This window comes from Myxine glutinosa, chromosome 3 (genome assembly GCF_964187855.1).
Source record: "Myxine glutinosa chromosome 3, kmMyxGlut1.1, whole genome shotgun sequence".
Taxonomy (NCBI): domain Eukaryota; kingdom Metazoa; phylum Chordata; class Myxini; order Myxiniformes; family Myxinidae; genus Myxine; species Myxine glutinosa.
This window is the reverse complement of record NC_136263.1, coordinates 29,248,631-29,275,358: the sequence shown is the minus strand read 5'-3', so window position 1 is coordinate 29,275,358 and position 26,728 is coordinate 29,248,631. Positions and strand designations below refer to the sequence as shown.

General features: G+C 43.9%; 1 protein-coding gene across 1 annotated transcript in view; it reads left to right on the top strand.

Annotated features, from left to right (window-relative positions):
• HTR7 (5-hydroxytryptamine receptor 7) overlaps window positions 1–26,728 on the top strand; it is a 216,231-nt gene that overhangs the window by 169,367 nt on the left and 20,136 nt on the right. Inside the window, exon 4 of the mRNA XM_068111162.2 lies at window positions 877–985. Within this exon, the coding sequence (XP_067967263.2) occupies window positions 877–985 (109 nt within the window). The remainder of the gene's footprint in view (window positions 1–876; window positions 986–26,728) is intronic.

The window sequence follows — 26,728 nt, the reverse complement described above, 5'->3', positions numbered from 1 at the left end:
TTGAGAATTCAGAATGAACCGACATGGTATTCATGGAATACTTACCCCGCACAGTCTTGAGAAGGACTTGGTCTGTTTTCATAAGTGTTTTTTTTTTCTTTGATCCAATATGGCTGCCACACCACGTGACCGATGACATCATAAATTTACATTCTCCAATAAGATCACACAAAATAAATTTCAAACTGACCGGACTAAGCGTTGTACTTGTCCAATTACGACGTCATAATGAAGGCACCGATGACATCATTGATCATTACCATATCTTATTCCCCATGCGGAGTACTTGACAACGAGCCATGTTTCAAATTTTTCCATTGAGCGGTTTCGGAGATATAGAGGTGCAAAGTCTTTCCAAGATGGCGTCCGCACCACTTGACCTATGACGTCATAATTGTCACTAAAAAATTATACTGGAGGAGGCGTTCCTATGGTGTTAAATGTCGTGTCAATCGGTTGCTGAGAAAATTAATTTTTAAAATGTAGACACGTGTACGCCACACGTATGCACGCAACCGATAGCTTAACCCCGCTTTTCGAACAAAGGGTAAAGATGTTCATTATCCTCAACAAAAGGACTGAGAGGAATGTTATGGGATATGATGGGGGTGGTGGAGGTGTCTTGCCGCACCTTACTCTGTGAATAAGGCCTAAAATCCAAAATGGCCTCTTTTGGACATGCAGTTGCATTTGTGATGAGCAGCAAGGCATTGAAGTGAGGTTTGTGAAGTGATTGTGAAAATCAAAAATAATTGGTTGGTTGGTTACATTCTCTTCCCCACAACCTTTCTCACTTCAACCCACTCATTTTCCACACATAACTCCTTTTCCATGACCCATTCCCCACTCATGAATCTCACTCGTATGCGTTAACAGGACTCCCCACGGTGATGGATCCAGAGATGCCCCCAATGGAAATGGAGAGGAGAACAGACTTAGTGCCTGCATCATGGTCAATGGAGACCCCATGAAGCGAGTACAGAGGGTGAGCATTGTGGCCCAGTTGCAGTTTTTTGTTTTTTGTTTGTAAATGGCACTTTTTATTTACTGAAATTGGGTACAAATTGATTTTTTTTTTAACTTTCAAATATTTATAATTGTTTTTTTTAAAACATAAATTCCTCAAATGTTTCTAATTGTTTTAAATTTATATAAATTCTTCAATTCAAAAAAAAATCTGAGGGTTATTTAGGAGCGAAACCGAGGATGAGGATGTTTTGACCGAGGCAGAAGGGAATGAGCAGGAGGGTTGCAGGATGAATGTGTTCATGCTGTTTCATTGGAAATAGTGAAATAATATTGAATGTTTTGGTGACGAGTTACATCATTATAATACTGGTAAGATCATTGTGCAATTTAAGCAAATTCTTTTATGGAGGATTCTCTAGATTCTCGTCAATCTTCAAAACTGGTGGAAGCATTTCAACTTGCAGCATAAACCATAACCGTTATGAGAACATAATGTACTTCGTATCTACAAGTCTACATTATTTCCGCTTGTAATTTTCACTGATCTGGCTATAAGTGTGAAACTGAGATGTTGAACTTGATTACATTTCCAGGATGTGTGGATCTTGATGACATTTTCATGTGTGTAGATTATGATGACGTTTCCAGGCTGATTATTGATGTTGATGACATTTCGTGTTGTATATAATGATATTTCCAGGCTGATTATTGATGTTGATGACATTTTCACGTTTGTAGATTATGAAGACATTTCCAGGGTGATTATATTGATCTTGATTACATTTTCAGTTTGTGTAGATCTCGATGAAATTTTCAGGTGTGTAGATTTTGATGAAAATTTCCAGTGTGATTATTGATCTTGATGACATTTCCAGTGTGATTATTGATCTTGATGACATTTTCAGGGTGATTATTGATCTTGATGACATTGTCAAGGTGATTATTGATCTTGATGACATTTTCAGGGTGGTTATTGATCTTGATGACATTTTCAGGGTGATTATTGATCTTGATGGCATTTTCAGGATGTGTGATGACGTTTTTTGGAATATGTAGATTATGATGACATTTCCAGGGTGATTATATATTTATGTTGATGACATTTTAATACGTGTAGATTATGATGACATTTTCAGGGTGTGTATATCTTGGTGACATTTTCATGTGTGTGGTGGAGTATGATGACATTTCCAGGGTGATTATTGATCTTGTTTACATTTTCAGTTTGTGTAGATCTCGATCACATTTTCAGATGTGTCGAGTATGATGACATTTCCAGTGTGATTATTGGTCTTGATGGCATTTTCAGGATGTGTGATGACGTTTTTTGGAATATGTAGATTATGATGACATTTCCAGGGTGATTATATATTTATGTTGATGACATTTTAATACGTGTAGATTATGATGACATTTTCAGGGTGTGTATATCTTGGTGACATTTTCATGTGTGTGGTGGAGTATGATGACATTTCCAGGGTGATTATTGATCTTGATTACATTTTCAGTTTGTGTAGATCTCGATCACATTTTCAGATGTGTCGAGTATGATGACATTTCCAGTGTGATTATTGGTCTTGATGACATTTCCAGTGTGATTATTGATCTTGATGACATTTCCAGTGTGATTATTGATCTTGATGACATTATCAGGGTGATTATTGGTGTTGATGACATTTTCAGGATGTGTATATCTTGATTGCGTCTTTTGGAATATGTTGATTATGATGACATTTCCAGGGTGATTATTTATGTTGACATTTTCATGCATGTAGATTATGAAGACATTTTCATGTGTGTGGATTATGATGACATTTCCAAGGTGATTATTTATGTTGACATTTTCATGTGTGTGGATTATGATTACATTTCCAGGTTGATTCTTTATCTCGATGACATTTTCAAGGTGATTATTGATCTTGATGACGTTTCCAGGGTGATTATTGATCTTGATTACATTTTCAGTTTGTGTAGATCTCAATGACTTTTTCAGGTGTGTAGATTATGATGACATTTCCAGTGTGATTATTGATCTTGATGACATTTTCAGGGTGATTATTGATCTCGATGACATTTTCAGGGTGATTAATTGATCTCGATGACATTTCCAGGGTGATTATTGATCTTGATGACATTTTCAGGATGTGTATATCTTGATTAAGTTTTTGGAGTGTATAAATCATGAGGGCATTTTCAACGTGTGTATGTCTTAATAACGTTTTTTGGAATATATAGATTATGATGACATTTCCAGGGTGATTATTTATTTTGATGACATTTTCATTCGTGTAGATTATGAAGACATTTTCAGGGTGTGTATATCTTGATGACATTTTCACGTGTGTAGATTAGGATGCCATTTATTGGGTGAATATTGATCTTCATCATATTTTTAGGGTGTGTATGTCATGATTACGTTTTTGGGTTGTGTATATTATGATATTTTCACGTGCATAGATTAGGATGACATTTCCATGGTGATTATTGATCTTGATGACATTTTCAGGGTGTGTTGATCTTGATTACATTTTTAGTGTGTCGATTATGATGACATTTCCAGGGTCATTGTTTATCTTAGTGACATTTTTACTATGTGTTGATCTTGATGCCATTTTTGTGTGTATAGATTATGATGACATTTTAAGGGTGTGTAGATATTGATGACCTTTTTGGATGTGTAGATCTTGATGACATTTTCACATGTGCAGATTATGATGACATTTCCAGCGTAATTATTGATCTTGGCGTTTTTGGAGTGTGTAGATCTTGATTACATTTCTATGGTGATTATTTATCTTGATGAAATTTCAAGTTGTGTATATCTTGATGCAATTTTCACATGTGTAGGTTATGATGATATTTCCAGGGTGATTATTGATTTTGATGAGATTTTCAGGGTGTGTACATCCGAATGAGATTTTCAGGTTGTGTATATTATGATGTTTCCAGAGTGATTTTTGATTATGATGACATTTCCAGGGTGATTATTGATCTTGATGACATTTTGGGCTGTGTAGATCTTGATTACATTTTCACATGTGCAGATTATGATGACATTTCCAGCGTAATTATTGATCTTGGCGTTTTTGGAGTGTGTAGATCTTGATTACATTTCCATGGTGATTATTTATCTTGATGAAATTTCAAGTTGTGTAGATCTTGATGCAATTTTCACATGTGTAGGTTATGATGATATTTCCAGGGTGATTATTGATTTTGATGAGATTTTCAGGGTGTGTACATCCGAATGAGATTTTCAGGTTGTGTACATTATGATGTTTCCAGAGTGATTTTTGATTATGATGACATTTCCAGGGTGATTATTGATCTTGATGACATTTTGGGCTGTGTAGATCTTGATTACTTTCCTGGTTGAATATTGATGTTTATGACATTTTCAGGGATTGTTGATCTCAATGAGATTTTTACATGTGTAGATTATGATGACCTTTCCATGGTGATTATTGGTCTTGATGACATTTTCAGGGTGTGTTTATCTTGATGCCATGTTTGTGGTGTATGGAGATTATGATGATATTTTCAGGGTGATTATTGATCTTGTCATTTCCAGGGTGATTATTAATATTGATGACTTTTTTGGGGTGTGTATATTGATGAAATCTTTGGAGTGTGCAGTTATTGATGACCTTTTTCGGGTGTGTTGTTCTGGATGACATTTTTGGGATGTGTTGCTATTGTCATTTTCGTTGTGTTTAGATCTTGATTGTGTTTTTGGGGTTTGTAGATCTTGATGACGTTTTTGGAGTGTGTCGATATAGATATCATTTGTGGGGTGTTTTGATCTTGATGACGTTTTTGGAGTGTGTCGATAGTGATGTCGTTTTGGGGTTTATTGATCTTGATGAGGTTTTTGGGTTGTATAGATGATTATGATGATGATGATGATGACATTTTTGTATTGTGTTGAAGCTGACATTCTTGGGGTGTATTGATGTAGATGTCATTTTCAGGATATGTAGATCTTGATGACATTTTTGTATTGTGTCGATGCTGACATTTCTATGATGTATTGATCGTGATGTCATTTTTGGGGTCTATTGATCCTGATGACGTTTTTTGGGTGTATAGATGTTGATGTCATTTTCGGGTTGTGCAGATTATTATGATGACATCTTCATGGAATATTAATAACATCAGTAAGTATTACCATAAACATAAAAATATGTGCACACATCCATAAAAAGAATAATTGCCGTAGTTCCTACCCTGCTTCGGCTCCTCCAACATGCCAGCAGTGGGAGGCAGGCGGCTTGTCCTGCTGTAAAAAATAAGGTCGTATCAACAGCGCTGATTGGTTCAGGGCATGTGCATACAGTATAAAAATTTGGCGGTGTGTGAATTTACTCGGCGAGCGCTACATGTTATGGATTTTTTTCCTTCTTTTTTATCAGTAAAATATTTCTTAAGGAAAAAGAGCGCTATAACAAGACAGCATTCTACAGGGCAGCATTAAGCGAGGGATTACTGTATTTGGTCTTAACTAGTACACCTGCTCACTATGGGAGTGGCAGGAAGGGTCATTCCTCTTTGGGGTATATAGATTACAGTCGATCTATGGTTGGGTCTCAAGACCATTGGGTGTGTGTTCATTTACCAAGTTTCTTGTGGAAAGATCGCCAAGTGGTTTAAGAATTCGAGCAAACACTCCATTCAAAACTGTTAAGGAACGGCTGGCTTTGCAAGTGCTACCTACCTGCTTGGTAAATTAGCACAACCCATGCTTCCTCCCATTCAGTTTCGTGTTAAACAGCAGGAGCGAGTTTCAAAAGTTTGCTGTGGAAAATGCCACGGTAGCGACAGGAAGGGGGATGTTATTAACCCAACCCTAGTGGGGTATAGACCGATCTGACGGAGGATTCAATGGACAGGCGCCCTCTATAGACGCCGCCATAGGTGGGAGGCATCCGCTTCATTCGGCTTGCTCTCCAGTGTTCAGATTACATGCAGTTACCGGGCTCAGTTCACTTTGCCGAAAGAATATCGATACAAAATATATTTGTTTGTTAGATTCATCGGAGAAGATGGAATCGTGGACGATACCACCGGTCCACCGAGCTATACGACCGGTGATGAGACAGTGTGGCGGCCCGCGCGGAGGTGGACTCTGAGGGAAGAATCCATGCGGGGCGGCAGTGATACACCCGCCGTGACCTGGCCGTATGGAAGAGTCGATGAAGCGATAAGGAGCCGGTGAGGCGGCCCGCGCGAAGGGACAGAGGCCCAGTCGGGTCTGCCAGACGAGTCGCGACCCTAGTGATCAAGGAACTTGGGGCTCGGCAGCGGCCACTCAGGGCCTAGCCATAGTTGCCAGAGGTGGCCGGCCCGGGCGGAGGTGGACTCTCAGGGAAGAATCCATGCGGGGTGGCTGTGGTACAGCCGCCAAGACCTGGCCGTGTGGAGGAGTCGATGAAGGGACGGGCACCTTGTCGGGTCGGTCAGAGGAGTCATTATCGTAGTGGTCGAGAAACTCGGGGTTAAGGCGAAAGGGGGCTCGGCGTGGCGTAGCATAGGGTACGCGGTTGCTAACAAAATAGGTTTGGTGCAGGTGGAAGTGGAAACCGGGTACCCCCAGGTGCCAGGTGCCTTCAGGGCAGCATGGCCGGGCGCCGAACGCTGAAAACGGGGTTTGTATCGTGTGCCTTCAGGTGCCAGGCGTCCACGACCGCTCCACACGTATAGAGAAACACTTGAGAACGATTATCACGGACACTTCTCATGTACGATCGCGATGATAGTTGTGCTGGCGCAGCCAGCTGGAGTTAAGTTTGGATCGGGACGCCTCCCAGTAATGGCGGACGCAAGAGCGCCGCCTATCGGCGAAGGGGGCACGATCGTCCTTATCGGATCAGTCTATATAGAGCACAGTAGATCTTCACTCAGTTCTGTAAGTAAAACGTACTTCACGGATGTCGGGATTCCTCCAAATTTCTTAATTTAGTGTTATAAACAGCATTAGCGACTGTTTAAAAAGCTGTTTTGTTTTATTTTGTGGTTTATAGTGTTTGTGGTTTATAATATTTTTACCTCTGGTAGATGCCGTTGTGCCGTTGCTCCCACGGAAACGCCAGTATAATCTATTTATAAACGTTGACTCTATGTTTGTTCAAGGAGGAAAACCCCCTTGTGGAGGTGGGATATTATTGGTGTTAATATTGTTTTGTAATAACATTGATATTATGCTAGAATCGTTGGTTTTGTTATTAGAAGCGGCCTTGGAAAAACGCCACGATAAAACTAACTTAACATAGATATACACCTCAACACGCAACCCCATTAGAGGCAATGGCAGGGAAAACCCACTCGGGGGAGAAAACCCCCTTGAGAAAGGGGAGCAAATGAATGTGCTACAACCTTCATTGTGTAACCCTTTGTCATCCTGTCAAGTTTGGTTGAGATTGGATAAGTAACGACGGAATGTATCACGGTCAAAAAATCATCAGACAGACAGACAGACAGACAGACAGACAGACAGACAGACACCAAATGGCGTATTTTAGTATGATGACGTTTTTGGGTTGTGTAGATCTTGATGACATTTTTGGGGTCTATTTATCTTAATGACATTTTCAGGATCTATTGATATTGAGGACATTTTCATGATCTATTGATCTTGATGACTTTTTTGTGATCTATTTAAATTGATGAAATTTTCATGATCTATTCATCTTGAGGACATTTTCAGGGTGTATTGATGTTGATGACATTTTTGGTATGTTAGTCCTGATTTCGTTTTTGGAGGTGCAGATGAAGATGACATTTGCAGGGTATATTGACCATGATGACATTTTTGGGATGTGTAGATCGTGATGACATTTTCTGGGTGTGTTGTTCCTGATTATCTATGCCACCGAATGTGTATGGAGGTTACGTTTTTCACCACTTTTTGTTCCTTGCGAAATCGAAGATTCATTGAAATCAACCACCAATTGTTTTTGAGATCAGCATTGGCCAAAAGGTCAATATAGGCCAAAGGTCAACAACTTAGGTGGAATTTTTAAAAAATCGGCCAATTTCATTTTCATTGACTTGAGATTTGAACAGGATTTACATATCATGCCAGTAAATTCAACCACCCATTTTTATGAGGTCTAAAGGTCAAAAGATCAACATAAGACGAATTTCTAAAATCATCAATCGACTACATAAGAGAGATGTTGGTCTGTGTGTGCATCTGTCTGTCTGTGTCGCCATTTTTCTCAGAGATGGCTGAGCGGATCTTCGTCAAACTTTCAGAGGTTCATCAGTGATTGCCTGGGAGTGTTTTAGGCCAAATAATTTTAAAAATCTGAAATAAAAAAGTTTGTTTTTTTGATTATTTAAAAAAAATCGCTCGATAGTGCCTAAGCCTTTTAAAATTAATAGCAGTTATTAATGCAATTATATACAAGTGCACATTCACATAAATAAATACAAAACAATTCGCAAACATTGGAACGCAAATTAATCAAACACTTCCGGAAGTGTACGCAGTTGGTGGAAAGACTTCTTCCACTTCTTCTTAGTTTATCGATTGTTATTTACACTATTTACAGTATTTATTATTTCTTATTACAGTATTTGCGCCAGCTTTTCAAGCCAGACAATCTGCACATCGGAAGAGACTAAATAAATACAAGACAATTCGCAAACATTTGCACACAAATGAATCAAACAATTCCGGAAGTGAACGAAGTTAATGGTGAGACATATTCTTCTTCTTAGATTATAGATTGTTATTTATAGTATTTTTCTTTATTATTACAGTATAGTATTTACCACACGGAGAATATAAAAATACCAGTGCAACACCCTGTACAGTACAGTACATAAATACTTTAATGTATCATTTTAATGATTGACCACGTTTACGACTGCCCGAGATCTACATTTTTGGAGTTTTTTCCCCCAATTTACTGGCCGAGAACAACCCGAACATCTCCAAAACCAACAACTTCCCTGGCTACAACTACATTTCCCGAAGTATTATTGCCAAGACTTCCGTATTTTCTGGCTGTTCCGACGCTTCCAATCTTGCACGGCACACAATGCCAAAACAATCACTTGGACGCATGTCTGCAAAATCAAGACAGAGGCGACAACAGAGAGGTGAAGAAAGTGCTGAGGCAAGGCAAACCAGACAAGATGCTAACAGAATGAGAACAGGCCAGACTCGAGCAAATAAGACATCGGAGGCTGTTCAAACCAGACAATCTGCAGATCGGATGAGAACAGCCCAGGCTCGAGCAAATAAGACATTGGAGGCTGTTCAAACCAGACAATCTGCAGATCAGATGAGAACAGCCCAGGCTCGAGCAAATAAGACATCGGAGGCTGTTCAAACCAGACAATCTGCAGATCGGATGAGAACAGCCCAGGCTCGAGCAAATGATACATTGGAGGCTGTTCAAACCAGACAATCTGCAGATCGGATGAGAACAGCCCAGGCACGAGCAAATGATACATTGGAGGCTGTTCAAACCAGACAATCTGCAGATCAGATGAGAACAGCCCAGGCTCGAGCAAATAAGACATCGGAGGCTGTTCAAACCAGACAATCTGCAGATCGGATGAGAACAGCCCAGGCTCGAGCAAATGATACATTGGAGGCTGTTCAAACCAGACAATCTGCAGATCGGATGAGAACAGCCCAGGCTCGAGCAAATGATACATTGGAGGTTGTTCAAACCAGACAATCTGCAGATCGGATGAGAACAGCCCAGGCTCGAGCAAATGATACATTGGAGGCTGTTCAAACCAGGCAATCTGCAGATCGGATGAGAACAGCCCAGGCTCGAGCAAATGATACATTGGAGGTTGTTCAAACCAGACAATCTGCAGATCGGATGAGAACAGCCCAGGCTCGAGCAAATGATACATTGGAGGCTGTTCAAACCAGACAATCTGCAGATCGGATGAGAACAGCCCAGGCTCGAGCAAATGATACATTGGAGGTTGTTCAAACCAGACAATCTGCAGATCGGATGAGAACAGCCCAGGCTCGAGAAAATGAGACATTGGAGGCTGTTCAAACCAGACAATCTGCAGATCGGATGAGAACAGCCCAGGCTCGAGCAAATGATACATTGGAGGCTGTTCAAACCAGGCAATCTGCAGATCGGATGAGAACAGCCCAGACTCGAGCAAATGATACATTGGAGGCTGTTCAAACCAGACAATCTGCAGATCGGATGAGAACAGCCCAGGCTCGAGAAAATGAGACATTGGAGGCTGTTCAAACCAGACAATCCGCAGATCGGATGAGAACAGCCCAGGCTCGAGCAAATGATACATTGGAGGCTGTTCAAACCAGGCAATCTGCAGATCGGATGAGAACAGCCCAGGCTCGAGCAAATGCTACATTGGAGGCTGTTCAAACCAGACAATCTGCAGATCGGATGAGAACAGCCCAGGCTCGAGCAGATGAGACATTGGAGGCTGTCCAAACCAGACAATCTGCAGATCGGATGAGAACAGCCCAGGCTCGAGCAGATGAGACATTGGAGGCTGTTCAAACCAGACAATCTGCAGATCGGATGAGAACAGCCCAGGCTCGAGCAGATTAGACATTGGAGGCTGTTCAAACCAGACAATCTGCAGATCGGATGAGAACAGCCCAGGCTCGAGCAGATGAGACATTGGAGGCTGTTCAAACCAGACAATCTGCAGATCGGATGAGAACAGCTCAGGCTCGAGAAAATGAGACATTGGAGGCTGTCCAAACCAGACAATCTGCAGATCGGATGAGAACAGCCCAGGCTCGAGCAAATGATACATTGGAGGCTGTTCAAACCAGACAATCTGCAGATCGGATGAGAACAGCCCAGGCTCGAGCAAATGATACATTGGAGGCTGTTCAAACCAGACAATCTGCAGATCGGATGAGAACAGCCCAGGCTCGAGCAAATGATACATTGGAGGCTGTTCAAACCAGACAATCTGCAGATCGGATGAGAACAGCCCAGGCTCGAGAAAATGAGACATTGGAGGCTGTTCAAACCAGACAATCTGCAGATCGGATGAGAACAGCCCAGGCTCGAGCAAATTAGACATTGGAGGCTGTTCAAACCAGACAATCTGCAGATCGGATGAGAACAGCCCAGGCACGAGCAAATGAGACATTGGAGGCTGTTCAAACCAGACAATCTGCAGATCGGATGAGAACAGCCCAAGCTCGAGCAAATGATACATTGGAGGCTGTTCAAACCAGACAATCTGCAGATCGGATGAGAACAGCCCAGGCTCGAGCAGATGAGACATTGTTGGCTGTTCAAGACAGACAATCTGCAGATCGGATGAGAACAGCCCAGGCTCGAGCAAATGAGACATTGTCGGCTGTTCAAGACAGACAATCTGCAGATCCCATGAGAACAGCTCAAGCTCGAGCTAACTCAACTATTGAGGCTAAGAGAGCCAGACTATCTACTGAATGTGTGCGAATATGTCATGCCAGAGGAAAACCCACTGCAGCTAACTGGCAAGGCTAACTGGCCTTGAAGTACAATTCTTCAACTAATAATGCCTGCCACCCATCTGTTTCCATTGGCCATATGTCTCAAACTTGCCAGTACTGCCTTGCAAAAAAATGGAAATTGGAAACTCCTGGAATGTGTTGCTCAAATGGAAAGGTGACTTTGCCACAACTGCCACAGCCTCCAGAGCCTCTAAAACCCCTTATGCTGGCTGACACACCCATTTCAAAAAAACTTCTTAGCTAACATTATAAAGTACAACTACAGCTTTCAGATGACTTCTTTTGGTGCAAAACAGATAGATGGCAATCTCAACTTCATGCCGACTTTCAAGGTCCAAGGACAAGTATACCACCGAATTGGATCTTTGCTACCACTACCAGGAAAAGAACACCCTTTCTTGCAAGTATATTTCATGGCAGATGAGAGTGAGCAGGCTAAGCAACGATGTGGCAACATTTCTGGAATCCAATTCGATATTGTCCTGGAGCTGCAAGAAATGTTTCACAAGAACAACAAATATGTCGAGAGCTTCAAGACAGCCATGGAGAGCATGACATCTGAGGAGTTGAAGGTCATTATCAGGGCTGACAAAACTCCGACTGGTGAACATGAGCGGCGATTCAATGCACCAGTTACAAATGAGGTTGCAATTCTAATGGTCGGACAGGAAAGCGAACGGCGTGACATTATCCTTCAGCAACGTGACAGTCAAATATCGAGAGTTTCTGAGACTCATTGTGCATACAATGCGTTGCAATACCCCATCATTTTCAGTTATGGAGAGAATGGCTACCACTTCAAGTACTGGTATGTTATTCCAGCAACAGGTGATCCCATTGTTGGTAAAAAAAAAAAAGTGTCATCTTTGGACTTCTATGCCTACCGAATTAGGGTACGTGAAAACAACTTCAACCATCTACAAAGATGTCGCAGCCTTTTCATCAGTTCAGTGTTGACATGTATGCGAAAATTGAAACTGAACGACTTCTGTATATCAAGCTCAACCAAAAGACCCTGCGGGCAGAGAACTACGTCCACTTTTGAGATGCAGTAGTCAGTGATGGAAACACTCACAATGTTGGTCAGTTGGTAATACTACCATCAACCTTCACTGAGGGACCTCGATACATGTTTGAAAAAACTCAAGATGCGATGGTATATGCTCGAAACTATGGCAGGCCTGACCTCTTCATTACATTCACTTGCAATCCATATTGGCCAGAAGTCATTCAAGAGCTAATGGATGGACAAAAACCTCAGGACAGGCATGATGTGCTTACACGTGTTTTTCGACAGAACCAACTTGCGTGTTCATCTACAAGGAGATCAGACAGCTGGAGAATCTCCTGCACTTCACCTGCAGATAGGCAATGGCCAAGTAGCTGTTGATCGTGCTGATGGCAATATTTACATCCCTGCAGGCTGTGGAAACATTGTATGTACAGTGGAAGAACTGATGTTCAAGGTCTACCCAAATCTAAAAACAAACTACATGAATCCTCAATGGCTACGTGAAAGAGCCATTTTGGCACCAAGGAATGACTCGGTGAACATCATCAATCACAAACTGTTAGCAAAGATACCTTGCCAGGAGCAGTCTTACAAGTCACCAGACACTGTTGTTGATACTGATCAAGCAGTTCAATATCCAACAGAATTTCTGAATTCACTGGAACCACCAGGGATGCCTCCACACAATCTTCTACTGAAGGTTGATGCACCCATCGTGTTACTGTGAATCCTGGACCCACCAAAGCTATGCAATGGAACCAGACTTACTGTGAAGAGGCTAATGGCACATGTTTTGGAGGCCACCATTATTACTGGTAGTGCCAAAGGCGAAGATGTTTTCATTCCCAGAATACCTCTCATACCCACGGACATGCCTTTCGATTTGAAGAGACTTCAATTTCCCATCAAACTCTGCTATGGTATGTCTATAAACAAGACCCAGGGTCAATCACTCAAAGTTGCTGGCCTTAACCTGGAGATGCCATGCTTCTCACATGGACAACTTTACGTTGGATGTTCAAGAGTTGGAAATCCAAAGAACCTTTTCATCCTCGCCTCAAATGGGAAAACTGCAAATGTTGTATATCCTAAGGCTCTGCAATAATACACTGAGGTCATGAAGATGTCTGAAGGTGAAATGCCGATTTGACATTTGTGATGGATTCTGATTTGGATGTAATTGCTTTTCCATTATATTTTCTCTCATTTCAAATATGTTAATGTTTCTTTTTCGCTTGAGCAACGCCGGGTACCCCCACGATAAATGCTTAGAAACTTTACTCGGGGTACAAATACAAACACAACTTTGTCTTTCCGCCTTCCCTTACCCCTCTTACCCCCAAAATGGAGGGACCTGTGAAAGCCACCCCCCCACCCCCCTCCAAGATGTATATGTAGAATATGTTACCCCTCCCTCTTCCTTCACCTCCCCTCCCCCTTCTCCCTTCCTCTCTCCTCCCCTCCCTCTCCTGCCCCCCCCCACCCCCCGGCGGGTACTTCAGCTAGTTTTTTATATAAAATCAAAAGGTCCAATTTGATTTCGGGATTTCACAAGTATCTGTCTGTTTGTGCGCATGATATATCAAAATGTTATGGACGGATTCAGACAAAACGTGGACACTGTGTGTGTGACAAGGACAAAGTAATTCGATTTTGGTGAAGATCTGGATCCGGATGCAGACTATAGCCAGATATAGCTGGATATATGCAATTACTGTATATTGAAAATTTCCAAAAAAAAAAACAACAATTCTACAAGTACATTGACATTATATGGGGTTTTATTTGTAGATCAGTGACAATAAAAATCTCAATTTAAAGCATTTTAAATTCAGGCTGCAACACAACAAAATGTGAAAACGGTCAAGGGGTGTGAATACTTTCTGAAGGCCCTGTATATTCCCCGGCCTATTTGCAATGAACATCAGGTTCATCGTTGTTTCTCACTCTATGCAGAATCCAAAGCGTTATGTTGCTGCTCAATCCATAATAATTTCCACAACATTCCGAAGATCGTAATATTTACAAACAAACGATAACCGGCTTGATGGTTTCTCGAAAGAATGAACATATCTAGAATCCTTCCTTGCCTGTGCATCGCTGGTAGGCAGTAATTCTGTAATTGAACATTACATCGACATCTCAACAACATGCGCATCACTGACAACAGATCACCGCCAACTCGGATTGCATTTGCCCATGACCGCAACTTGCTCTCACGTGATTTATTCATCTGTAGCTTTTGTTGGCGAATTCTTGAGCATGCAAGAAGACGTTTTGGATGATTATTTAGGGTTATTGTGAAATGAACGGAAGTAATCCACATGGAGATCATGTTTTCCACCATTTCTCCTTTTCATCTTTTTTTTTTTCTTTTCAAATCTTTTTTCCGCATTGTTTCTTGTCTTTGTAATTCATGCAGACATCAAATGATGCCTCCGAACATCCTTTGCCAGAACGTGTGACGCCTGGCCAAGCTCCGCCATGCCCATTTGACACTGTGGAAGAGAATTCACGCAAAATGTGCTTCTTTTGTAAAACTGTACTTGGCAACCTCAGACATCCTAATTTGTTTTTCAGTCCGAAATAATGTACCCACGCCAAAAAAGGTTTGCTTCACTTGCTCAGATCGAAGCAAATAACTGGCCTTGTTAATCTACATTGAGCTGAGATAGTGGAGGGGACTAATTGTCGATGGATTGCCTTGTCCTACTTTGTGGGAGCGATGATTGATGCGGGATCCAATGACAGCTGTCCAAACAAATTTGAAGTACATCTGCTTTATGTGAGCATGACGGCCCCGATGGTCTCTGAACCATACATAGTTCATTCATTTATTTTTAAACCAGAAGGAAGAAGCATGCCGAGCAAATCAAAGGATCAACATCTGGAGGGTTAGTGACTGATGTGTATGGCAGAGGCCAATTGCCGTCATCTTTGAGTTGCTTTAACCAAATGTAATAAATGTAATAAATTTTTTTTTTTTTTTTTAATGAAATATTTTAATTTAAAAAAATTTTTTTTTTAATAAAAAAAAAAATTTAATAAAAAAGAGCCTGGTGTTGGGCTAGCGGCTAGGGTGCCGGCTTAGGATCCTAGGATCCTGGGTTCGAATCCCGGTCGATCTTTGAATTAACGCCAGGGGGGTTGACTCAGCCTGTCATCCTTCCGAGGTCGGCTAATTGAGTACCAGTTCACTGGTAATGCCCTGTTTGTCGTAAAAGGCGACAAACATGGTTGGCGGCAGGAAGGGCATCCGGCCGTAAAACATTGCTTCAAAAAGGGGACCAACAAAAACAACAACAACCACGGTGTCCGAAAAAGGCCAACCCCCGCTTTGCGGGGAAAAATGGCCTCTAAAGGTGTTTTTTTTTTTTTTTTTGAGTTGCTTTAACATTTCTTTCCCTCACACAGACATTTTACGCGAATGGAATTTTGCCTCATCTTGTACAAGGACATGCAAAGAAATATAGACACTAGGCTGCACATCATCACTCCTTTCAGGTAGACAGTTTTCAGTCCTTTCTTTGCAGGAGATGTCACATAGTTTTCCATAATGGCCTCCCGAACTCCACAATAATTACTGGAGTTGTTATTTAATTGGTTGCGGTTGTTACCATTCTTTGGCACCACTCTTCTCTTGTTCGTGAAAGCATCTCCTCAATCCTACCCCCACCAAACCGTCTCTCCCATTTCTTCCTGCGAGCTTTTCTACATCCACGAACCCCAATTTTACGTGCAACTCCTCCTCTACTGCTTTGGTGTACCTATGTGTTATTATTATCCGATTAACTTGAAATTTGAAGAGGATTTGCATATCTGGTCACTGAATTCGACCAATTATTTTTGAGGTTAACATAGGCCAAAAGGTCAACATAGGCCAAATTTCTAAAATCCTCTATTTTCATCCGATTGACTTGAAATTTGAAGCCTATTTGCATATCTGGTCACTGAATTCAACCACCAAGTATTTTTGAGGTCAACATAGGCCAAAAGGTCAACATAGGCCAAATTTCTAAAATCCTCTATTTTCATCCGATTGACTTGAAATTTGAAGAGTATTTGCACATCTAGTCACTGAATTCAACCACCAAGTATTTTTGAGGTCATCATAGACTAACAACTTATTTTAGGGATTGCGCAAGTATTCTGCTATGCATGACGTATTTCTTGTTTTCCTGTTGCCCATCATAGACAATGGGGTCATGATGGAGTGACTCTGGAGTGACCCTCTACCCTCTGTTCTTCAGATCTGCCACCAGCCTTGATCTTTGTCTTTAAAAAGTTAATTCAGGGAAATCTTTCTGGGAAATTCTGGGAAAGTACTCTTTGAAATCTTAATCTTCAGATAAAATTGACTTCACAAAGTGGGATGCGCCAAATGGTCTTATTTATCTTTCGATGCGTACGCATAAGGGATATGTACACCTCGTGATACACTTGAGCATGTCTTGGACGACTGTATCTTCGTACAAGGTTTTGAACATCCCTCGGTAAATACGTTTGGATCACTGTCTGTACAAGTCAAGATGTTGATGCAACCTGGCACAGACTGTATGTCAGAAAGTGTTGGCATGCATCTCACGTGCGGCTAATCCATTGAGTTAACGAAGAGTAACACAAATGTACAATCAACTGCGAAGGTGTCACGGCGATTAAATGCTTAACTTGACATTTTGGCATCAGATTGACCTTAATCAAAAGGAAAGGTTATCCTTATCCCTCCTTAGCATGATCTTTCTTCATGCCTTGTCACCTGCTCCATTCGTTCCCTTGTATTGCATCTCTAATGAATTCTGATTTTGGCAATTTTCTCTTTCCTTGCATGCGATTTGTAATGATATCGTTACCTCGGCTGGATAGCTTCACCGGGTCATGCTACATGACACAATCAAGCAGATTTTGATCCTTCACAGTGTTTCGATTGCTGCTCCTGTTATTGCTTTGACAAATCAACATTATTTGTACAAATGCGAAAATCATTCGAGTCGGCAGGTCCAAATAAAGCAACCATGTTCGTAGGCTATAGGCAGTAATTTGGAGGGAGTGAGACGAAGATCTGGAACAAATTGAGCACGTGATTCAAATTTGAGATATTAAGTCCACATGATGTCTTTCCAATCAACTCTTCCTTCCGATTTGGTGAATAATGAACTTCTCAGACTTGGACATTGAACAGCATCACTGCGATTCACATACCCAGTGGAAAGAGAAAAGTACCGAAAAGTCATTTACTTGGCATCGTTTTGAAAAAGTTCCCAATTTATTCAAAATTAATAAGCCAAAAAATTCTTAATAAGACGACGAGGCAACTTTAACAACTCGGCCCTTCTTGTCACTAAATCAACACACCACATGAGTGTTCACGGTACACGTAATCACCGAGGGTGAAATAACATACGTATCTATGTTATATTAGCCGAAGGTGATTCTGTCTGTCTGTCTGTCTGGGGGTGTGGCTTACTCTGTTTAGAGAGTAGCTCCACCCATTCTGGGAGAGGCTTCATATAAACAAATATCCACCATTTTATTAACTCGCATAGCTTTGAGGCCTGTTTAGTTAGGCCCGTGCTGTCTTGCTCTCACAGTTTTATTACAACTCTAATTCGATATGTCATTTCATTTTTCACAGTCGCTAACATCGTTTTCGACTCGGTTGAAAAAAAACGGGAATAAAATCCCATGAAAGTTTCCGTTTATAGAATGAAAAGAATTCTCAAAGGCCTGTAATTTCAAGGCCCATTGAGTCTCTCTCACAACTTTATCTCCAATCTAACTCACCATCTGATTTCATTTGTATCGATGGTTTTAGACTCGGTGTCAGCAATAATTGAGAACATTCACGCATGGTGAATGCATCCCCTGAACATTCACGCATCCCATGGTGGTGGGATGATGATGTTGGAAAGAGGATTGACGAGAAGAGGGAGAAGTTCAAGGAGTGGCAGAAGGCGAAGGGTACGGGAGCAGAAACAGCAGAGCATGAAAGTTAGAAGGCAGCCAAGAAGGCTGCAAAGAAAGAGGTAGCAAAGGCGCAGGAGGCATGTAGGAAAATGTTCGGAGAACGCTTGGATTTGGAAGAGGGTCAGAGAGCAGTATTCAGGATTGCAAAGCAGATAGCGAAAGAGAGGTGTGATGTGATGGGGGTGAGTTGCTTGAAGGATGAAGTGGGACAAATCGTTGTGGACCCAGATGGAATTAAAGGAAGATGGAAAAGATATATGGAAATGCTGTTGAATACAGAGAATGAATGGGATGGCCACATAGAGAGTAAACCAGTTTTAGGACCGGCAGAGAAGATAACTGAGAAGGAAGTTGAGGAAGCGATAAAAGCAATGAAGAGTAGAAAAGCGGGAGGGCCGACGGGAGTTGTGGGAGATATGTTGAAGGCAGCAGGAAGTTGGGGTGTGAAGAGAATGACAGAGATCTGTAATCTGGCGGTGAAAGAAGGCCGCATTGCAGTGGATTGGGAACAGAGTACCCTCGTCCCTCTATACAAGGGGAAAGGTGACCCTCTAGAGTGTGGCTCATACCGAGCGATAAAGTTATTGGAGCATGGAATGAAGGTATTGGAAAGGGTGTTGGAGAGGAGGATAAGGAAGAAAGTGAAGATCGATGAAATGCAGTTTGGATTTATGCCAGGAAGAGGAGCGCTTTTTATTGTGAGGCAGTTGCAGGAGAAGTACATGGAGAAGAGGAAGAAGGTGTTTCATGGGTTTGTTGATCTGGAGAAAGCATTCGATAGGGTTCCAGGCAAAGTATTGACATGGGCAATGAGGAAGTTAGGAGTGGAGGAATGGTTGATCAGAGTAGTGATGGCAATGTACAAAAGAGCGCGCACAGCTGTAAGGTCGAAGGACGGGAACAGTGGTGAGTTTGAGGTGAAGGTGGGAGTGCATCAGGGGTCGGTACTAAGTCCACTACTATTTGTAGCTGTGATGGAGGTGCTGGCTCAGAACGTAAAGGAGGGTTTACCGTGGGAGTTGTTGGATGCAGATGATCTGGTGTTGATTGCGGAAAGAATGGATGGACTGAAGGAAAATATGAACAAGTGGAAGGAATGTATGGAGACAAAAGGTCTGAAGGTGAATATCGGAAAGACGAAGGTGATGGCAAGTGGTAAAGTATGTGGTGAGGTGGAAAGAACTGGGAAGTGGCCCTGTGCTGTGTGCAGGAAGGGTGTAGGAGTGAACTCCATTCAATGTACAATGTGCGCTGAGTGGGTTCATCAAAAATGTAGTGGTCTGAGAGGGTCATTAACCAGTGTGGCAGCTACATTCAAATGTAAGGTGTGCACAGAGGGAGCTGCACATGGAGGAAATGTTGAGTTGGATCTTGGAGACGGCGTGAAGCTGGAAGGTGTGAAAACATTTTGCTACCTCGGAGACATGCTGAATGGAGAAGGTGGATCAGACTCGGCAACGGTTGCTAGAGTGAGATGTGCATGGAAAAAGTTTCGGGAACTGAGTGGCATGCTGATGAGGAGGGGAGCGTCATTGAAGCTGAAGGGAAAGGTGTATGCTGCATGTGTGAGAAGTGTTATGATTTATGGGAGCGAGACATGGGTAATGAACATCGAGCAGCAACGAAGGTTGGAAAGGGTGGAAATGCGAATGGTTCGATGGATGTGCGGAGTATCATTGAGAGAGAGGAAGACAAATGATGAATTGCGAAAAATGATGGGAATAGAGCCTGCGATTGATGTTGTGAAGAGGAACAGGATGAGATGGTTTGGTCATGTGTTGAGGAAGGATGAAAGTGACTGGTTGAGAAGAGTGATGGAAATGAATGTAGAAGGAAGTAGAGGACGAGGAAGACCGAGAAAGACTTGGCTAAAGATGGTGGAAGAAGAAATGCGGGCAAGGGGGTTAACAAGGAGAGATGCAGAAAATAGGGCAAGATGGAGAAGATTGTCATGGGGACCGCAAGGCCAACCCCCGCTCTAGCAGGGAAAATGGCCTTAAAATGCATGTTGTTGTGTTGTTGTATTCACGCACATGCAGAAAAATGCAGATATATAAAATAAAATAAAAATCGCTCCACGATGTATCATAAACATGTCGACATGTATTAAAAATTCGCTTTTTCTTTTCCATTAAGATATACAGTATTACTTTTCCGTTTGATGACAGTCGTCACAAAAACGTCAACAATGATGCCGACATATATTTCTTCGTTCTTATTTCATTCAACATTATTATCCGGAAGTAAAGGTTCACGTGTTCATTTCACGTGTGCAAAAACAAAGTCCATTTCACGTGTGCATGGACGTGTCATTCACATATGTAAAATAAAAAAATTAACAGACGGGAAATTGCTGAGATATTTCGTTCGAAGCAATTATACACCGCCCAAAGGAAAATTTTCACCGAGAAACCGAGTGAATTCACCGAGCGAATGTCATCGAATTTCACCGAGTTTCAGGAAATTACCAAGAGATATTTCTTCGTTTTTAGCCGCGTCGCAAGACGCTGGTCATAGAGTGCCCTCTGCTGTTGTTGTTGTTGTTCTTCTTCTTCTTGTTCTTCTTCTTCTTGTTCTTGCAGAGAAGACAAAACCTCAAAGCTCCACCCATTCTGGGAACCATAGCTCCACCCATTGTGGGAGAGGCTTCATATAAACAAATATCCACCATTTTATTAACTCGCATAGCTTTGAGGCCTGTTTTGTAGGCCCATGGTGTCTTCCTCTCTCACACAGTTTTATTTCAAATCAAATTCGATATATCATTTCATTTTTCACAGTCGCTAACATAGTTTTAGACTCGGTTGAAAAAAAACGGGAAGAAAATCCGATGAAAGTTGCCCTTTATAGAACGAAATGAATTCTCAAAGGCCTGTAACTTCAAGTCCATTGGGATATATTTTGTTTAAATCGCGGCATGCTCAGTCATACACCGCCCGAAATAAGAGACGGGAAAATGCCGAGATATATATATTTTGTTTAAATCGCGGCATGGTCAGACATACACCGCCCGAAATAACAGACGGGAAAATGCCGAGATATTGTTGCGAATATGGAATTTGGCCTCCATATCCGCTTGTAAATATTCCCCTATTTTCTCCGATACTCCCCAACTCTCCCTTACCCCATTCCCTAGTCCCATTGTCTGTAAACAACACCCATTAGAGCCGATCTTCCCCTTCATCCCCCCATTAAATGTCGTGCCCAGGTCCCCCGCACCACACGTAGACAATTATAGGACATCTTGCTAGTTATTCTTAATCTATGTCAGTTAAGGACTTGTTTCCATTAATTATGACTCTTCGTTGCACCAGAATGTGATTATATGGCACCTGTTAGGAAGTTTAGGACCTCCCCATACCTCTCCGCATCTCTTCCCATCATCTCAAGCTCCAACAACAACCACAACAACAGCGGCTTTGCGTCCTCACTCCGGCTCGGTTGGCCGCCATTGAACATGTGCTCGACGGGGTTACCCAGAAGGGGGCTCCCTGTCGGCCCCTCGTCAAGGGCGGAGCCGGTAACCCCCGCACCCAATGAGAAGCCATGGGCCGATGCCATATGGGGCGGAGCTAACGAGCGAGGGCGTGACTCCCCGCCGGATATACGCGGCCCCGCGCCGGACGTGACGTGAGATGCGCCCCGAGCTTGGAAGGACAAGACGCCACCCTCCCGAGCGCTGAGCGACCTCCCCAGCTTGAGACCAAAGTCGCGACCCACAAGCGCTGTGATACCTTCACGCATCTCTGGACACCACCGTACGTGATTCTGTCCCTGAGCCAGGTGCACCTGGAGCGATCGCTACCCGCTTTCCTTGTCATCAATCCCCGTGTGAGTCAGTTTTTGTCCTGTTTCTCTGTGGTCTGTCGGGAATAATATAAGGTTGTGTCTAAGTGCCCACCTTCCTATGTTTCCCTCTTGTCCCTGTAATCTAACCTTCCGCCTTAATATAACCTCCTCCGGAGGTCTTGAGAACTGAACCCCTGGTGTCGTATTGTGACATTATAACCCAGCCGGGTGTCTTCTCTTTCCTATTGAGCCAGCGTAGCGCGATTAGTTAACATTCGGGCACAATCGGGTAACTTGTACGGATACGGCGGCCATCCCGCTCGGCCCACCATACCATCAAAGTCGTATCTGTAACAATTGGTGTCGGGAGTGAGATTCGAGGCCCGACCAAATTTTGAAGGAAAAAAAAAACGAATAGAGGAAAAAAAAAAATTTGGTCAAAATTTGGAGCGGCCGAAATTTGTTTTGTTTTACGAAACTCGAGTTTTGCAAGTCGCGCTATGGCGGATCAAGACGGCTGGGGTCCGGTAGGGGAGAGTGAGGCAGGGTCGGTCCAGGACCAAATTGAGGGACGTGAGGAGAGCGAAGCAGCGAGGGTAGCAGACGCGCAAAATGGCGCCTCGCTGGTCACCGCGCCCGTGACCGTGGCAGCGCCCCTGGTGGATCCGAACCTTTTTATGTTGCAAATGAGGGCCCTTATGGAACGAATAGAGGGCCAAATGGGGGTAATGAGGGACGAAGCGAGGGGTACCGGTGAGAAGTTAGACAATAATTTTGAGGAGTTAGACAAGAAAATTGGGAAGTTAGACAATAATTTTGAGGAGTTAGACAAGAAAATTGGGAAGTTAGACAAAAATTTTGAGGGGTTGGACAATGGGATAAAAGAGGTGAGAAATGGGTTAGAGGGGGTAGAAAATAGAATGGCTGCCCAGGAGAATCAGATAGAGGGAGTGAAAACTGGGTTAACGGGGGTAGAAAACAGAATGGCCGCTCAAGAGAATCAAATGGAAGGGATGCAAAAAGGGTTAGAGGGGTTAGAAAACACCATGGAAGGCAAATTGAGGGACATGAGGGACCAAGCGGAAAGGGAAGTTAACCAAATGGGGCAGCAGATAGAGGGGGTCAGAATGGGGGTAGAAACCAAACTGGATGCTCACAGGGAGGAAATGGAGCAGATGAGGGTGGCATCTGGGCAGGAGATGCAAGTGATGGGAGAGCAGATCAGAGGAGGAGTGAGTGAGGAGGTCGGAGGAGTGCGCGAGGAGGTGAGGCACTGTAGGGAGCACATGGAGAAGGAGGTGAGAAAGGGGACTGTAAAGTTACAGGGGGGCATAGAGGTCCTGACGCAGGAGGTGGAACAGCTGACGGAGGGACAAAAAGAACTAACGGAGCAGGTTCAAAGGAACACTGCGGTATTAGGAGGGTTAAAAGTGACACAGAAAGAACTAAAAGACGACTTAATAGCGACAAAGAGGGAATGTCAGATGGTACGTGAGGGACTGACAACAAGGCTGGACGAGGTGATAGAGGTAATGGAGACGAAGGACCGACAGGTAAGGACGCACATGGAAACGGTCAAGGTAGCCTTGGAGGACGAGCTTGAGGAGACATACCAGGGAATAAAAGAGGTGAAGCACAAATTAGAAGAAGTGGAAGAAGGGGTGAGCGAAATTAAGAAGCGACGGAGAGAGGATAAGAAAGAGATAAAGGAGGAAGTAAAAGAATTGGTCCAAAGTCTGTGTTCGGATCGTGATGATGTGCTCATTAACCGGATGAGGGATTCGCAGGTGATGGAGGAGAAGCGAAGAGAAAGAGGACCCGGTGTAAGTGGTGACCAATATGGTCGTGCGTATGATGCGCCAGGTGATTTAATAAGCTTGGGGGTCGAGATGGACCCGGGTGTTCGTGAGAGGCCGTTGGTGAAGTGTGCGACAGGTCTGGTGTGCGAAAAAGAAGGTGTGCAAGAAAGTCCGACTCTGGGGTGTGTGAGGAAAAAGTGCGTGCCAAGGAGTGAGTGTGCTGGCGAGAGTGAGTCGGTCGTAGCGCGTGTGCGAGGGAGCACATGGAAGCGTGGTGTGGTGAGTGTTACAGAGGGTGTGACGGGAGAGTGTGCGCAGGAGTGTGCGCGAGAAAGGTGTGTGACGGACAGGTGCATGAGGAAAGAGTGCGCTGTCAGAAGTAAGGAAGAGTGGCCACCTGTGGTGAGTGTTACAGAGGGTGTAACGGGAGAGTGTGCGCGAGGAAGGTGTGTGACGGACAGGTGCATGAGGAAAGAGTGCGCTGTCAGAAGTAAGGAAGAGTGGCCACCTGTGGTGAGTGTTACAGAGGGTGTAACGGGAGAGTGTGCGCGAGGAAGGTGTGTGACGGACAGGTGCATGAGGAAAGAGTGCGCTGTCAGAAGTAAGGAAGAGTGTCCACCTGTGGTGAGTGTTACAGAGGGTGTAACGGGAGAGTGTGCGCGAGAAAGGTGTGTGACGGACAGGTGCATGGGGAAAGAGTGTGCTGTCAAGAGTAAGGGTGAGTGCGTTGTCACGAGTGGAGGTGAAAGTAGTGAGAGTGACATGGAGCGTGAGTTAGTTGTGACAGGTGAGCGAGGATGTACACCTGGGATGGAAGGATGCACACCTGGAATGGTAGAGCGTGAGTGGGAATGCACGCTGGAATTGGTAGTGAGGCACGTGGTTGGGTGTGCGAATGAGGGCACACCTGTGATTGTCACAGAGGAGGTGACCGAGGAGGGGGCGCGAAGAGGTGTTTTGGTGAGGTGTGCGAGCAACGAATGTGTGCCAAAGTGTTCGGTGGTCAGGTGTGTGACCAAGGCTGTGAGTGGAATGAGAGTACCGAGGTGTGTAAGGAACGGTACGAGGAGCATGGAAACGGCTGGATGTGTGAGCAAGGAACGGGCTGCGGGGTGTAAGCGTCCAGGTGAAGCATCGACGTTACACGGGTTAGAGGTTAGAGCGACTTTTAGCCGAAGCAGGCCCTCGGTGCGTGCCGGGCCTCGCTTTGAACGGCCGCGTCCAGGCTCCACTAGGCGGAGCTGGCAGCCCGATAGAAAGGGTCGTCATGGCGACCACTTTTTGGTGAGACGTGCCGGCAGGTCTAGATCGGGGCATTGGATGGCTCCACGCCGAGGTGGTGTGTGGGATCTCGGCACGGGTAAGCCCCCGTCCCTGCACCGAGTGCCGGACGCATCCAGCCGCTGGCACAAAACAACCAGCACCCATTGCTTGGCTTTACGAAGCCGGGCTTTGGACAGGGATTGGCGCACCGAGAGGTATTAGTGAGTCGACTGGGTGATGAGGTTAGTGTTTTGGACCCAAAATTAGAGAAAAGCAAAATTTGATGATTGGCAAAGGATTGGCAGAGTGATGATTGGTAATGGTACAGTGATTGGCAGATGATGGGCAGTGATTGGCAAATTTTTAATTTGTTGAAATTTGACGTGCAAAATTGATAGTGAGAGACCCCCGATGTGGTGGGATGGCAAATCCACCATCCCTCACAGGTGGGGCAAATGCGCAATAGCTTATGGGGTGTATGGCAGTGAAAACTAGCCCGGGTGGGTTAGGATATGGTGTGTAGGGATCTAGCGAGGATTGACATTAGGTAACGTTAAGTTTAGTTAGTGACTGATACCTGTAGTGGGGACGCAGGTAGATTAGTATGGATGATAATGACGAGGGAGCGCAATAGTTTAAAGGGACGACTGGGAAGCGCAAGTTTCAGAAGGGAGTAGTTAGCTGAGATGATGCTGTGTGTGTGAGAATTGAACAGGTGTGATTGCACAGGTGTGCAACTGGACAGGTGTGTGGAGCAGTGTATGAGTAGTGAGTGTTGTGGATCAGCGCGAATGCGCTTGGGGAGAGAAGGGTGCCGGTGGCACCAGGTGTGAGAGCACAGGTGTGCAAGTACAGGTGTGTGGAGAAAGTTGGAGTAAGTGGTACGGAGTGGTGTGCATGGTGCGAAGGTGTGGATGGGGGAAGAGTGGACCCCCATCACGGATACCCGGGGCGGGTAGTGTAAGTGTTAGGTAGAGGGTGCAGGTAAATTGTGGTTGGATATTGGCATTTGTGGTGCGGTTGCAGAATGGTATTGTGGATGGGTGCATTAGTGTTGTGGAAATGGCTGGGCGTGTAGCCTGTTAGTGTGTGTAGTTGGTTGAGCACTCCACCACTGTGAGGATGTCGGCCAGGTGAGGCCGCAGGTGGGCTCTGGGAGCCGGTAGAGTTGTGGATGGGGCCTGAGGATCCCGGGTGTGGATCGGGCAGCCCAGTGCCAGAGAGGGCACCGAGTGGGGAGAGAGCCAGAGGGCCTTCCCCTGGTAGTTAGGTTAGGGTAAGGAGCAGGTAAGCTCGGAGGCAACTGCAGTGGTGGAGGTGTGCAGGTGGGTAGACCCACTGGGAGAGGTACACGTCGCAGCCCAGAAATTGTACGAGGGCACCGGGAGATGAATCGGGGGAGTGAGACCCCAAATTGAAGAGCACCACAGTTTGGCCAATGGGAATTGGTTTTTAGAACCC